Source organism: Mirounga leonina, unplaced genomic scaffold, assembly GCF_011800145.1.
Source record: "Mirounga leonina isolate KUSES-001 unplaced genomic scaffold, KU_Mleo_1.0 Mir_101664, whole genome shotgun sequence".
NCBI classification, from domain to species: Eukaryota; Metazoa; Chordata; class Mammalia; order Carnivora; family Phocidae; genus Mirounga; species Mirounga leonina.
The window spans coordinates 7,194,881-7,211,110 of record NW_023270175.1 but is presented as its reverse complement, the minus strand read 5'-3'; the positions used below and the strand labels follow the sequence as shown (position 1 = coordinate 7,211,110).

Sequence of the window (16,230 nt, the reverse complement as noted above, 5' to 3'; positions counted from 1 at the left end):
CTTTCATTTTTAGTCGTGTTTTAGGTTCATTCAAGTTTATCGCTGTTACTGGTATGTTTGTTTCCTCTGTCATATTACATCATGGTATAATGTTGAGGGCATAATGTTATATTTTTTGTGTTTCTTCCTCTAGTTGATGTTTTTTGCTCTTTCATTAATTACATTTCTTTTGGGGTTTTGGAAGGTTTGTTTTTCTTTTTAGTGGTTAACTTTAATATAACATTTATATCATGTTTTATTTATATCATGTTTAATGCTCTTAAACCACTGTTTTCTTATTAACTCTATTACATTCTGGTTTGCCAATTTTTTATGGTATCATTTAGCTCCCACCTTTTGTTTATAGAAAAATCAATAAAATTATTTTACTTTCCTCTTCCTCGTTCCCTTTCTATTCTCTTCTTAATTTTAGTTGCATTTTTGCTAATTTTTTAGAGTTTATAACACATAATAGATGCTATATAATATATAACAGTATTCTTCTACCCTTATACCACTATTATTTTTGTCTTAGCTCTAATATTACCCATATTAAATGCTCATCATCAGTCTTTTGGATGAAATTTTCCCAATCATTCCTTTGTTAGTTTAATCTCATCCACTATTTAATTTCTTAAGAAAGGCTTATGGGTTCAGAATTCTCTAAGTTCAAAATAAATTTCAACTTTTTATAGCCTTCATGGTTAGCATGTCTGGATGTAAAAATCTTCATTTCAAACTTTGAATAGGTTTTTCTACTTTTTAATTTAAGGTATACTTTACATACAGTAAAATTCACCTTTTTAAAACTGCACACTAGAATTCATAGTTTTTCAAATTTTAAGAATTTATATATATATTTACATCATATATATTACATTTACATATGTATATAAAACTACCACCATATCAACATATACCAAAATAAATACCCCTTTTTAGTCATCCTCCCACCTTAAACCCCTTGAAACTAGTGATCTGTTTTCTTTCTTTATAGGTTTGCCTTTGAAAGAGTGTCTTACAATTGGTTAACTTTTTGAAAAATATTGCTCCTATTACTTTGCTTTATTTTTGTTAATTGTGAAGTCAGTCTAATTCTCTTACTCTTGTAAATTTTTCCTTATTTTTACCTGAAATCCCTGAGGATGTTTCCTTTATGTTTAAAATTTAAAATAGAGTTATCATATGATCCAGTAATTCTACTACTGGGTATTTACCCAGAGAAAATGAAAATACTAATTCAAAAACATATATACATCCCTATGTTTATTGCAGCATTATTTACACTAGCCAAGATATGGAAGCAACCCAAGTGCCCATCGATAGATGAATGAAAAAAGAAAGTATGGTGTATATATACACATATCTATAATGGAATATTACTCAGCCATAAAAAAGAATGAAATCTTGAAATTTGCAACAATATGGATGGACCTAGAGGATATAATGTTAATTGAAATCAGTCAGAGAAAGTCAAATACCATATGATTTCACTCATATGTGAACTGTAAGAAACAAAACAAATGAACAAAGAAAAAAAAAAAGACAAATTAAAAAAAAAAAAAACAGACTCAAATACACAGAATAAGCTGGTATCTGCCAGAGGGGAGCTGGGTAAAATAGATGAAGGGGAATAAGAGTACTATTATCTTGATGAGCCCTGTGACTTATATAGACTTGTTGAATCATTATATTGTACATCTGAAACTAATATAACACTGTATGTTAATTACACTTGAATAAAAAAATAAAATGTGAAATGAATAGGGTAAAGGGATGGCAGAATATGAAAAGAAAAATGAAAAACCTATCTAAAATCAATATTATGAAAACTTTGAATGCCTGAATTTTATTGTGATAATGTGACATTGCACTTATATAATTATTAATTAATTTCTTATCCCTGTCACCTTGTAAAAACATAAATTGTAGACTCCATAAAGAATAATAGCTGTTATTGAGTGCATATTATGTGCAAGCACTTAGTTTGCTAACATTTAAAAAGATTATTTAAAATATATTTATTAAAGATGATGAGTCTCTTTTTCTTTGTGGAAGAGAGGATACTAGGTATGTGTACCGCCCAGAACACAGAGGTGAGAACATGTTTCTGTCACTGTCCTATTGTATACATTAAGGCCACTGTAATTGTTTATAAGTGAGACTGAGCAATAGAGTATTTGGGTATGACTTTGATATATTATAAAATGTCCCTTTTGCTTTTTGAAGACTCTGCTACTGATTTATTTAATAAATACGATATACACATCCACTTCTTCTGTCACACAATTGGCTTTTTTCTTCATTTTCCAATGATATAAGTAAAATGATTAACCGTACGAGTGTTTACTATGATACTTGACACACATTTAGGATATAATCTGAGATTAAAAAAACTAATAAAATTGTACTTACCATAAAGGATTGCAAGCAGAGAGAGTGGCATGACAAGTAGTCCCACTAGCATATCAGCAATGGCTAGGGACATTAAGAAGTAATTGGTGGCATTGTGCAGTTTCTTTTCCAAGCTTACTGCCATGATAACGAGAATGTTGCCACCTATTGTCAAGATTATTATGATGACGATTGAAAGTGCTGGCCAGTTTTGTACCCCGTCTGGGAATTTGAAGCGTCCACCATCGGAGGTATTGAAAATGTCAGTTACTAGAGCTGCAACAGGGCTCACAGAAATATCGCATTGCCAAACCAGTAGGCCAATCAGGTGCACGCTGAAAATTAAGAAAAAAAAACCCATCAGATACATCTTATATTGCTTATACCCAATGAATTGCTTATACAAAACAATTGCTTTTCCTTCAGCAACCCTTTTCACCATCATCATCATCATCATCATCATCATCTCAGTATTTCTTTTTCTATCCAAAGAATATTATGAGTAATGCACTTAGTTTATGGAAATATATATATAATAAAAATTATCTATAGTATAAAATTATATATATGTAATCTCATTTGATCACACACACAACAACCTCTTGATGTTAAGATTGGTTATATCCATTATGCAAATGAAGAGCCTGAGGTTCAGAGAGGTTAAGTAACTTTCTCTAGGCAGCACAGCCAGTAAGTGACAGGAGCAGGGTCCATATTCAGGTCCCACTGATTTCAAGGCCTGTATTTTAAACTGTTACTCTATACAAGCAATATGAAACCACAGTCTTGTTTGATTTGCTGTAACGGTCTATTTTTATATTTTTTCAATATTAATTTCTTCTAGATATCATCTGAGACAACTGACAACAGAATGAAAGGAGATTTTCCTTTAAGTATCCAGTACCTGACAAGAAAATTGGACCGTTGCCCTTTTTAATCTCAAGCTAACAAGGAATAAGTTGTCATCAGACAAACTTCCGGCAAGATGTTAGAAGAGGCACAGTGGGTGTTGGCCATAGTGCATATTCATTTCTTTCTAAAACTCTTTTTCCCTTCTCACAGCTGCAGAGTGACTTTAGGCTGGTCCATACATATTAATATCTGTGCTATAAATGTTCCTTCTCTCTGACACTCTGCTCATTTCTGTCCTATGTTTTCTGGGCCCTGTTCTAGGCTAGAAAATGATTGATTTGTGGTGATGATTCCTATGGGTTTGCTGCTTTTCCTGTGCTGGATACAAAATCTCTTAAGTCATTTGAACTGTGCATCTCTCGGGATGGTACTTTCGTAGACTCCACTAGTAAGAATATCAGATCAGGTGGCAAACAATGTAGAAGTGGACGTGGCTATGTTTTGTACATCCCAAATCAACTTCCCCCAGTGGTGGTATGAGATTTATTCAGGTTACATACATTAAGTGTCCTCTCAAAGTGTGTGTTCCCAAAGTATCTAATAAAACTAACATTTATTTTCATTAGTAAAATAGATAAGAAAGATAAGCATATTCAATATTTCCTGTTTAAAAGCAAAATTATTATTTGAAAATGACTGTTTTTTGTGTATTCTATGTTCAGTAATAGTTATTTTATAAATATTAAGCAGCAACTACACTATATGTAGTGGTTGCTAAACTTTGTTATTATTTATAGAGGAGGAAGTTTTCTCTCGTATAAATACGTGCTGAATAATTTTTTTTTTTTTTTGCAAGACTGTTGAAGTAAGGGTCTTTCCGGAGTTGGGGAGATTGAACACATGACATTACAACATCCAGAGTCTGAGGTCTTCATATAAATGCTTTTACTTCATTATCTTATTCACTTTTCCTTTGAACTAAAAATGTTATCTCTATATAGGGAAAATACATGTGTGATTTGATTAGCTCATCATTTATTACCAATCATCAGAGAAATATACTGTAGTAAAACTGGATGATTATGATTATCGTAATGATATCATATCTATGATATTATGCACACGTACTTGCACATACACCGTACTTTCTAAACTTAAACTGGAATGCTTGGCCTGAAAAACTATTAACATTTTAAAATTCAAGTAAAATACTGTAATAAATTTTCTGGAGTATTTAAAAATTATTTCTCTTAATATCTTGGTAATATACTTTTATGTCTTTTAAGATAATGAAGAAATCATGAAAATATTTTGACTTTCTCATTCTACAGAGGATAGAAAACTAATATTTTGACATTTTGCTTAAAATAACTTCCTTACTAGTTGAAGTTATCTGACATTCTAAGCAACATGCAGAGGGTGATACACATAGTAAGTTTTATCAAATAATCAGTAAATTTTTGTATCAAATAATCAGTAAATTCTATTTCCTAGAACATAAAAAAATAAGCTAAAATAATATATGTTTCAAAAAAATCTGTATCATAAGTAATCTGATTAATGTGAGTAGAAATTATTAAAATAAAGGATCAAATAAATAGAAGCAAGTTATTTGCACTCAGCTTTGATTATTCTGTCACTGTATTTGTTGCACTGGGCATGGGGTCAATTTCCTAACTTCATGACCTCAATGATTCTTTGACCAGTCATTTAACCTCTCAGAGCATTAATTTCTTCATCTGTACAACAAGGATGATCTTTATTACGTGATTGTTGGGAAAACTAAACGATATATATAAAGTCCTGAATATTGTACCTTTGTCATAACAGGCCCTCAGTAAATATTGGGGCTTACCTTCTGTTTGCCTTCAAAGTTAAACAAAAGTAGTTTATGATAACTATACCCCGACTCATGTATTTCACAATTGGTGATGAATTTAAATCCTGATTTTATTTTAATAAGATACTTATTTATGCAAAACAGCCTCAGACAGTAATTTTAAATCTGGGTCTTTTCTGGCTTATCTGATGAAGAAAAACCTGTCCTTTTGGCATTTAAAAAAAAAATCTAGTTTAAATTAGCTGCTGATTATCTCAGGTAGTCCCGCAAGAGTTTATGCTCATAGTAAAATATTGCATCTTCAACAGTCGGTTATAGAACAAGTATATTTATCCTTAAGCCTAGAGAATAAGGTCCTAACAAAATATGCATCCAACTTCAATTTTCTAAGCAAGTTGTAAAAACATCAAAGTCCTTTCATACTTCTCTAAAAACGACAGAGGGGCGCCTGGGTGGCTTAGTTGGTTAAGCGTCTGCCTTTGGCTAGGGTCATGATCTCAGGGTCCTGGGATCAAGCCCCACGCTGGGCTCTGTCTCCCTCTGCCCCTCCCCACCACTTGTGCTCTCTCTCTCTAACAAATAAATAAATTTTTAAAAAGAGGAATGCAGGATAAAATCGTATGTAAAAAATACATGAAATACTGTTGGACAATTACCAATTTTAAAATTTGAGTGTCTTATTGTGGGTAGGAAAACACTTCAAGTGGTTATCTTGCCTACCTCTGCTGGCCAGATATATTTTTAATTTTCATGAAAGAGTCCATGAGACAAATACTAAATTACTGAGGAAGCTTATAGAATCTAAATATATCTGTTGTGAATTCTAAAATAATGTTACTGGGAAGATCCTGAAAGAGTATTTACTTCAGTTTCCTGGTTTCAACTCAATTACATTTAATAAATTCTTATTGGGTGCTATTATGGGCAAAGTATTATAATTATTATTAAAGTTCAATCCTATTTTCTATAGTTTTGTAATCAAGAATTGGCTATATTATAATTAAACCTAACTTCTAATATTTACTAATATTAGAAGTTATATTATTTATTATATATTATAATAGATATATATCTATTATAATACTATATATTAGAAGTATATATTTCACTAATGCTCAATGAAATATATACAGCTCTTTTTATAGAAGAAGAATAATTTAGGTCTTGCTCCTAAAGCTTAAGTTAATTGTTACTAAGCCCACACACAAGTTTCATAAAATATATACACAAAAACTAGTTTCTCTCTGAACGATGCAACCAATTTATTCACTGGTACTAAATGTTTAATGAACATATAATTTTATATTCTAGGTAGATAAACAAAATGATAATTTGAGTTAAAAGTCTGTACGTTTTAAATGTACTGTGTTTTTGCCTGCCATATGACAATGGGCATTTTTAGAAGTGGATTATCATCCATCCAAGGCAGGGCTGGGTCCAGCGACTCTTGAGATCATGACCTGAGCCAAAATCAAGAGTCGGTCGCTTAACTGACTGCACCACCCAGGCGCCCCTTCCCTTCTTTTTCACTGTCCTCCATTCTTTCCTTTTCCTGTCTGTTGTTGTCCTCTTGGAATCACACATCACTGAGATTATGATCACCACAATGTGCAGTGACATCCAGATGGGCTCTAGTGGAGCATATTGCATAATGTGGAGGATTCAGTGTGGATGTATTTTATATCTATACTACTCTATTAACTTTTTCCTGGGTGAGCTCTTTATAGGAATCATAGAGGAGGCTGTAGGAGCAAGGGGATTCAAGGCTTCTCAGCTGTAACTGATCAGAATTTACAGAGCCCTGGATCTTTTTTCCATGCCCCATTTCCTCGAAGAGTGGGCTTGGAAGAGACCAATCCAACATTTTATTAAGTTAAAAAGAAGATTTACCTGGATTAGATTATATTTAGAATTGTTCAGTACTTGAATCCAATTCTTATCTCCTTTACATGACATTCTATTGACCTGAACTACTGGGTCATTGTATCAAGACTTCGGAAGATGGCATTGTTTTCCTCTGTCTAGTTCCATCACCCAAGTTCTACTCCCTGACTTCTTACCCATTCTTTTGCAACCCCAACCATTCTTTATGAAACCAGAAACTGATAAAAGACATTTTATCCTCTTGGCTGTTTAGTTCATGCAGGAAGGAAAAGGAAAAAACCTTTCTCATTTCTACATTTTAACCATGGAGAAAGCAACCATGAACATTGGAATTATTTTGGAATTTAAGATATTATTGCCATATTATTTGTTTGACTACATGAGCAGTTCTATTTAACTGAAGTCTAAGTTATTGGGAGTTTTTTCCATTTATTTTTGAACAGGTAACGTCCATAATATTAGCCTGTGGGCTGCAAGTCATTTGTGCAAATTGAGGCAAACGTAGCTGAATGATCATAGAAAAACCTCTTTAACATTTTTGAGCAAGCTACCATAAAAAGTTATCTTTTAAAAACATAATCAGTAATAACATCCTTACAGGAACGAATGCACCGCTTTCCTCAGGTTCACCATGATTGCTTCGGTGTTAAGCAACCAAAGTTTAAAATTGCGAAGAGAAAATTTAACAGATTGGATTCATAATTCCATCCTTTCTGGGGAGAGAGAAAAAAAAGGAAAAGAAAATTAGTTAAAAGTCCAAATAACTTGCATAACAGCCAATTAAATAAACTTAAATACATTTATCAAGTGATAAGAAACAATCTACAAAATTTAGCAAGCAGGTAAGCATGTTATATCATATAAGTGATAAAAAATGGCAGAGAATATATTTTTCATTTATTTACCGATACACAACCATCATCGTTTTTTTTTTTTCAGTTTTTCTAAAATTTCTTGTACACACTTTATTCATATGGGGCATCTACTAAAACTTTTCTTCTTAGAGTACACATGGCTTCAAGTCAGTGTTTTGAGAAAGAAATTAAGAATATATGCTTCTGGGGCGCCTGGGTGGCTCAGTTGGTTAAGCGACTGCCTTCGGCTCAGGTCATGATCCCGGAATCCCGGGATCAAGTCCCGCATAGGGCTCCCTGCTTGGCGGGGAGTCTGCTTCTCCCTCTGACCCTCCTCCCTCTCATGCTCTCTGTCTCTCATTCTCTCTGTCTCAAATAAATAAATAAAAAATCTTTAAAAAAAAAGAATATATGCTTCTTAATTGACAAAGTGTTTGGGGAAAGTTTGTGATGTAATAATTAAGTAGCGTGTATAAATACAAAGGTTTCATCTTATAAGAACACGGAAAACTAAAATAAGTTGTAAGTATTTCTATTAAGTGAACATATTTTGTACAACATTTCTAATTTATTTTCTTCAAAGTGAAGCAATCTGCATTTGCATAGCTTTATTTATACTTTAGCATTAACCAACAATATTCTCCAGAGGGCAGCACCAAGTTTATACCAAAATAAATGAGTTGATCAGGTTTACTATATTAAATAGAGCAATCACCCTATGTACCAGCTTGTTAGTATCCTACAGATAATATGTTATAGTCAGGGCATGTGGAATAATGCTAAAAATGCCAATAAAAGGTCAGTTGCACAAGATGATGAAAACAAAAACCTTGTTTTCTTTTATTGATTAAAAGGTGACAATGCATCTTAAAGGTATTAGGAAGGAAACATGAAAACTCTCCAAACAACTTATCAAAGAATTTCAGAGTGAATGCCTTCAGTTTCTATAGGCTATTTTTCAAGGAGTTATTTTTTGCACTGCACAATCCCGCCAAATATTTCCATAGCCAATTATTTACCACTTAGCACTCACTATATTCAGCATGCTAAAATGTTGGCCAAGAGTAGACTGGATGCAAATTTGCTGAGAATCTCTGCTGCACTCCTTTGTGGCAATAAATCTTCATAGAGTGGCACATGTCACTATCAATCTTTACATTGACATTGAATGAATACTCAGTGTGAATTCTAGTGATTAACATAGAAACCCTTCGTTTTTTCTGCCTGGAGATTCCTAACTGGGAACAGAGTGGGTAAACCTCTCTGTTCTCTATTCTTGGTTTTCTGGATCTTCAATTTTAGGATTTGGGTTATACTCTCTTCCCACACCAAACATCTAACTGAATTCTTTTCTGGGATCACAGGCTTTTACAAGAGTCAGGATTGGGATGTTAGGTTTGTACGCAGTGGGCTGTCAATGAGGAAAAGTTAGTTGCGGTGGGGGAGGGGGAGAAAGAGAGACTCGAGTAGCTTGAGAATGTGGAATAACATTGAAAAATCATCCTTTCTGTCTAGTTTGAAAATATTTTCAAGGAATGTGATAAAGATGTGTTGATAATCTCTTCTAGTGTTTTTTAGTTCCTTTTAGAAATTCGGAAATAAAATTTTACTAGAACAAATTGCACCTCTCTCTGTTTCCCATCTCATTAATAGTACTATTATTCTAGTCATTCAAGCTACGAATTTAATTTATTCTCTCTTCTTGTCCCCCACCTCACACCTGTGAGTTCTATCAGTGTTACCTACACAGAAATCTACCTCAAAACCATCCCTTTCACTACAATAATGCATAAAGTATGGCCTCCAGTATCCAGAAACAAAATATTCTATGGGAGAGATAGAGTGACATTTGCCAGATCATTAGATCATTTTTATCCCATAAAATGCTGCCAGACAATGCATAAATCCCTTTTCCTGGGAGGTCTGGAAATAAGTGACAAAAAAAAAAAAAAAGATACAGAAAGACAAAAAAGTCTTATTTTGCTTCTTAGCTCTCAACAAATATCAAAATCCTTCTCTTTTCTCAATATTAAAATACAAAAATTGTTTTTAATTTTTACTTTTCAAGTGTCTAAAAGTTAATACAATTTAAAAGTTTCAAAGTAAAATGCGCTTCGTTCCAGTAGATTATAGCACATCAATTGAATTCTTGTTTGCTATAGCTTGATATGATAATCATCTCATTAAACATTATATTTTCCATATTCTCAGCCATGGTAGAATCCCATATTGTTACTCAAAATACTGTATTTCTTTAAAAATTAATCAGCGTTGTCATCTTTTTTACATGTATATTTTTCTATAAAATATAAACAAGAAAATTAAGCAACAAATACTTATTTTTCTAAGTTCCAATTTTGTTAATTAAGGAGAGTAAGTAATAATCACAAGAGTATATTATGTATATAGATCTTCAATTTATTAACTAAAATACCTTGAGGGCAAATTAGTATCTTTCTATACTATTAAAATTTGCATTTTTTGGAAGTTGACTAAACCTGATAGAAAATGCCCCTGGATTGGTGGTAAAAGCTTAGAGAGATGATGTGATAGACAGGAGTAAGTTATATATAAATTATGTAAAGTAATGCTACATTACATGTTTCCCCAAGGGGCTAAGACACTGTGATGATATTTTGCAATGTGAAATGTTCTGTGAGTATTTCTACAAAACCTCTTAAAGACTTGGATAAAATAAGTTAAAAGAAACAAACAGAAAAAATAAGAGTAACAAAAAAAATAAAACTATAACAAAACAACACTAATTAAACACTCTGATCTGCAAACCTCTCAGACTCTGCCAATTTTTCATAATGGAATTCTCATGGTTGTTGAACAGAAAAAGAATACCTGGGAATTCAAGTACTCAAATTTGGAAAGACTTGTGTTTTATAAAACTTAGAAAAAAAATCATTGGTGGGGTAACTGATAGAGTGTTCCATTTTAAATGAGAATTTATATGGCTCTCATAGAAACTATGTTTGGTCATGTAACAATGTCAAAGTATTATAAGAATATATATATACATTTATGTGTGTGTGTGTATATGATTTTATGTACAGAAAAAGATTGATTAACCTGAAATCAATTTACTGTATCAATCATGAAGAGAAAAATCACAGGTTAAATCACAGAAATAAATTCAAGATCTGTAAATACATATTCAGACTAATCTCTTATTTTTGCAACACAAATCACAAACTGTTTATGTTCTCTCTAACACTCTGTAAAATCTTCAGACATCAATAACTACATTTGCTAAGGCAAAAAGGGGGACAAATAGTAGTTTTCGTATGGTTCTCAATAGTATGACGATTTTAGTTAAGCAAGACTCATACGCTGAGCATTATATTTAATTGATGCTTATGAAATCTATGCTCCTATGTCAACATATGTCATATATCATATAACATATATTATCAAAAATAGTTTGAATACTTGAGGACAGTTGAGCCAAAATAGGGTCCCAGTATATATTCAGAAATTAATTTTAAACTATCAAAATCAGTATCACTCAGAAATACTTAAAGCCATTATCAATAATGGCTTTTCGTGGAAGCGAAAATAATGAAAAAAAAAAAGTAAAACCACTGTGGGGAAGAAAGGCTGGCATGAATTAAAAAGAGCAAAAGCCACTTTTGACTCTTCCCATATGGCCTCAGGCTAGCCTTGGAAATTTGTTAATTTCAGAGCTAATTGGTGTGATGCCTATTTAGCTCTAAATATAAGTATGACTGTAATGGGACCTGTCTAAGATTTCTTCGGCACACAGCTTCTATTTTAACCTCTTCTTGGTGACATTTTAAGGGTTTTGCATGGGCATGAATTTAGTGATGCTATACTTCTTGCATTCTTTGGACAATAATTTGATGCTTCACTTGGAAAACCAGTGCTGTGCTTTATTTAAGGGATACCTAGTTTTCCAAGCCTATTTGCCCTCCAAGTGATGAGACATCTATGGCCATCCTTGTGGTCTATAGAATACTTTATATTCATTCATTTGTGAAAGACTACAAAGATGAGAAAGGGAAGTCAATTTTGCATCTTATCTCAGTCTTACACATTTTAAATTTAGCTTATGAAAGAACTTCCACATCGCTCTGTATTGGGAGATGCAAACAACAAAGAAAACGGCATGATTTGGACTCTAGTAAAGTCATAGTTGGGGATTAGTTTTAAGAGTCGAGTGTTAAACCAGTAGAGAGTAGACATTATATTGGAGAACAGGAAAAATAAAAGAGGGCAGCAAATAGAAATGGAAAGAATAGGCAAAAAGGAAAATGTGAATGGAGACTGTTTTGAGAAGGAGCAGAGTCATACTGTGCGCTTTGTCCAAAAGAAGATTGACAGTGACCTTAGCGCCAATTCAAAAAAGTTGTGTAGAAAGGATCTAGAATGTAATTGGATGAAGGAGGAGAGAAGAGGACCAGCCGGACGAGAGGAGGTGGTTGGTGAGGAAAGGGAATATGTTCAAAGGGTTTTGCCCAAAGCAGCAGAGGCAGATAGATGTGTGCTGAATGTGTGCTAAAGACAAATTTTCGAGAGGAGGAGCCATATAAATGTACTTTCCATGTAACTCCCACATTCCTTAGCCAAGTGCTGGGTACTTGATTGATGGAAGGGCAGGGAGAGGGAGAGACTTGAGATTTAAGATGTGAAAAGATCCTAAGAATGAGAAAGAGCTGTGGTTTTTTTCTAAATTGTGTTTGGAGAAACAGGAGTCTATGACTTTCTACAAAATCCTGGACATTTCCTTGCATCTTCAAAAGCTAACCATTTATGATTTGTTTTTACTTTCACCTTTCCTACCCTTTGACATGGAAGAAAGACTGGTCATGTTTCAATCACATTTCCTGTACTCAAACTGTTTCCTAGTCACTCTTTTCCAGACCTGGTCAAACATAATACTGATAAAAATAGTAAGGAAGTGCCAGTGTTTCTACCCGATGCTTTAACAGAATTTGGAAGTAATAAGTTATCCCATTAAAAAAACATAGTTTATATTAGATTTCTGGAAATCCCATGAGCCGATTATAGTGATGAAGCAGATTATTTTCTCTCATACTGAAGAGACTAAATCTGATCCTGAATGTTTTAAAAATTATAGAAAAGGCAGTCAACTGAGATCATTCTTGTCTGGCTTTTTATAATAAAGCATTTAAGAATTTTATAATTAATTATAAATGCAGAGGTTTAATTTTTGACTGTTTCCGCTGTTCAGAAATAATGGACTCATAATTCAAAACTTATCCTTCTGGTTACTATAGCCCCTGGGCTTTCAGCAGATACTAGATCAAAAGTGAATTAGTTACAGATGTTCAGATTTCTCCTCAGAAAACTATGTTAATGTGGCACAGATTTACAACATTTTGGGGGGAAATCTTTTAATTCAAAAACTATCCTTAGAACTAATGAATATTGTAGGAATTTTCCTTTCAACTTCAAATGCACTGTACGGATTTTCTGATAAAATATATAATTGTCCTACTAAAAGTTCACCTTTGCCAACTGTAGTTAAATCAGATAATAGCTATTTACAATTTTAATAAAAAGTTACTATGTTATCCAGTTATTACAATCAATGCAATTAGACTGCTCTTCCACCAGTCAACACAGGATATTCAAGCATGTTAAGCTAATTTAGAAATTTATTTAACTTCATGCTAAATGAATCCAAATCTTCTATCTTCAAGTGTAAGGTTTAATTTACTCCACAATTAGGAATTCATAAAACTCCTACGGCGGAAAAATTATGAATGATCAAATAACCCAGTCCTTTGCCTTCAGACAGGTCTATACTTAAGCCACTTCAAGAAATGTGATAATTGATGTTCTTTAGAACAACCTGCAGAAGAGGCAATTTCATAACCTTCCAACGTTTAGCAATCTGCTTCTCAGAAAATCATATATTAGGCAAAAAGCCTCAAGTGAAGAGACTTCAGTGGAAATGATTAATTTCTTACTAAGTCGAGTACAGATCTATATTACAGGATAATGCAATACTAGCAACTTGCTCCCTGCATCTTTTCTTTGGCTTGTTCAAGAATGCAGTGATTCAGACCCAAAACTGGAGACTTCCTCATAATGTGCCATAGGGAAATCTAACGGTTCTGAAGAGGCAATTACATATGTTGGGTGATTTTAAAAATTTCCTCTCCAAACCGAGACGCTTGTGAAAGTGAAAGGCAAGGGGGCATTCACTGGACAAGACTCTGGGTCTCTCCTGGACATGTCATTAGAACTGGTTATAGGGTGATTATTCTATTTGAATGTAGGTCTAGTGTCATTTCCTTCCCTTACCCCCTTGAGATAATGTAAGTGGTTGTTCAAAGAAATTTAACTGTTCTTGTACTTGGAATTAAAATGGAACACGAAATATTTTCTCTTTATTTGTATTTACTAAATGCTTTTACTTTTGTTTTACATATTTTGTAAGAGTGATTACTGTTAAATTTAGTGAGACTCTACAAGATAGTTAACTCCTAAAATCTACAGTATGTAAGATCCTAAGTTTTCCCCAGCTAGACCCATTCCATTTACCTAAAATAATACTTTAACAACAGAACAGCTTCTAAGTTTAAAGAGTTAAAATAGCTACCAAATTATTCCATGATAATGGTAACAGACATTGAGAGAATCTGTCTTGGTGGGCAGAGTGCCCAATATTTGAATTTGCCTTCTCCATAGGTGGTAGCAGAACTATCCCTGAATAGTCTCAGCATCAGTATCCACATAACAGAGTAAATCGAAGGCTTTTAAACAGCAGAACTCACAGAGCAAACCATATGCTAAGTCTTTGTTTGGGAGACCTGATTTACAGGACTGAAAACTCTGTATAACAGCATCTTCATGTGGTAGCAAACAAGCTAGACAAGGTCCCTGCTCTCATGGAGCTTACATTCTCGCAGGAGATACAGACAGTAAGCATTTAAATAAGTAAGTAGGGTAATTCCTGATAGTAAGAATTGCTATGGATAAAATGAAATAGCACAATGGGATAAAGAGAGACTGGGGGAAACACTTTAGATCGACCTATGTATGTAGCTATAGCTTGAGGTTAGATATTAAATATATATATATGCCACAGTACTAATATTAGCTAATATTATTCTCAATCACAATAAAAAATACAGTTCTTTTATACTGGTAAGTTAAGCACATAATCAGCGTCTCTGATGGGAACAGTTCAGAATTTTCTGTTGGTTTGATTTTAATTTTGCAAACCGGCGGGAGGGAGCGGGGGACATCTCTTCATCTTTTGCTGAGATACTTAAAATTCAATTTAGCTGCAAACTAAAATGTGTTCCCACTTACATTTACATTGGTGTCTCCTCCCCCATAAGCAACTCCCACTTTCTATTTCATTAGCTTAAGAGATCCCAGACTTTTGGCTATATAGCAGGCCCTTCTGGCTGTAGAGGTTCCGGGAGAGTCGTGAAAAGCGAAAAGTTCAATCAGTTGCCCAGATGTATTTATTGCCAAATAACGGGGTACTTGGATACATCTGGACAGCCGAATGAACTCTTAACTCCTCATCTTTCCAACAGCTCTTCATTTCACAGCTCCAGAATCACCTAGATAAAGGGAGAAAAACAAACAAAAATCCACTTTGGAGTGGAAGGCTCAGTCTAGTCATGGTTCTGCTGTCCCATTAAAAAAAAAGGAGTCTTACTTGTGCTTTATAACTTATTACACAATGCATATAAATCACCAAAATACAGCAAGACTTATAAATCACAGGTTAATAACGTGAAATTAAAATCTATCACAAATACAGAAAATCGAGTCAAAATCAAAATTAATTGTGTTAGTAACAATTTATACAATGTAGAATTCATTCTAGTATCATTTAGTACCTTAAATGTTATATATAGTATAGCATAGAAGAGTACGCTAGGAGGTTGAGACACAAGTTCTAGCCCTGACTTGTTTGATGTATGACTTAGGACGAGTCACTGGACCAATTTGGGCCTCAGTTTTTTCATCCGTAGGATGAAGGTGTTGTAATAGACAATCTCTATCTCTTCTGGCTCTGAAATGCTGAGATTCAAGTTGTTTTTCATAAAAGCTTGACATTGTTTTATGCTACTATGCAAATAAGATGCTTCGGCCCTCCCCCTCTGCCCCCTCCCTGTTTATGCTCACTCTCACTCTCTCTCTCAAATAAATATATAAAATCTTAAAAAAAAAAAAAAAAGATTCTGGGACACCTGGGTGGCTCAGTGGGTTGAGCGTCTGCCTTCGGCTCAAGTCATGATCCCCAGTGTCCTGGGATCAAGTTCCACATCCGGCTCCTTGTTAGGCGAGGGGTCTGCTTCTCGCTCTGCCTGCCGCTCCCCCTGCTTGTGCTCTCTCTCCCTCTCTGACAAATAAATGGAATCTTTTTTTTTTTTTTAAAAAGATGCTTCTAAAGAGCTTAGTTTCATT

The 16,230-nt window shown here is 33.6% G+C and overlaps 1 protein-coding gene across 2 annotated transcripts in view; it reads right to left on the bottom strand.

Annotated features, from left to right (window-relative positions):
• HTR2C (5-hydroxytryptamine receptor 2C) overlaps positions 1 to 16,230 on the bottom strand; it is a 265,143-nt gene that overhangs the window by 123,557 nt on the left and 125,356 nt on the right. For both annotated transcript variants that reach the window (XM_035006112.1, XM_035006121.1), the window contains exons 3-4: positions 7,548 to 7,662; positions 2,395 to 2,708 (exon numbers count right to left, since the gene is read on the bottom strand). In XM_035006112.1, the coding sequence (XP_034862003.1) occupies positions 2,395 to 2,708; positions 7,548 to 7,582 (349 nt within the window). In that variant the 5' untranslated portion in view covers positions 7,583 to 7,662. The remainder of the gene's footprint in view (positions 1 to 2,394; positions 2,709 to 7,547; positions 7,663 to 16,230) is intronic.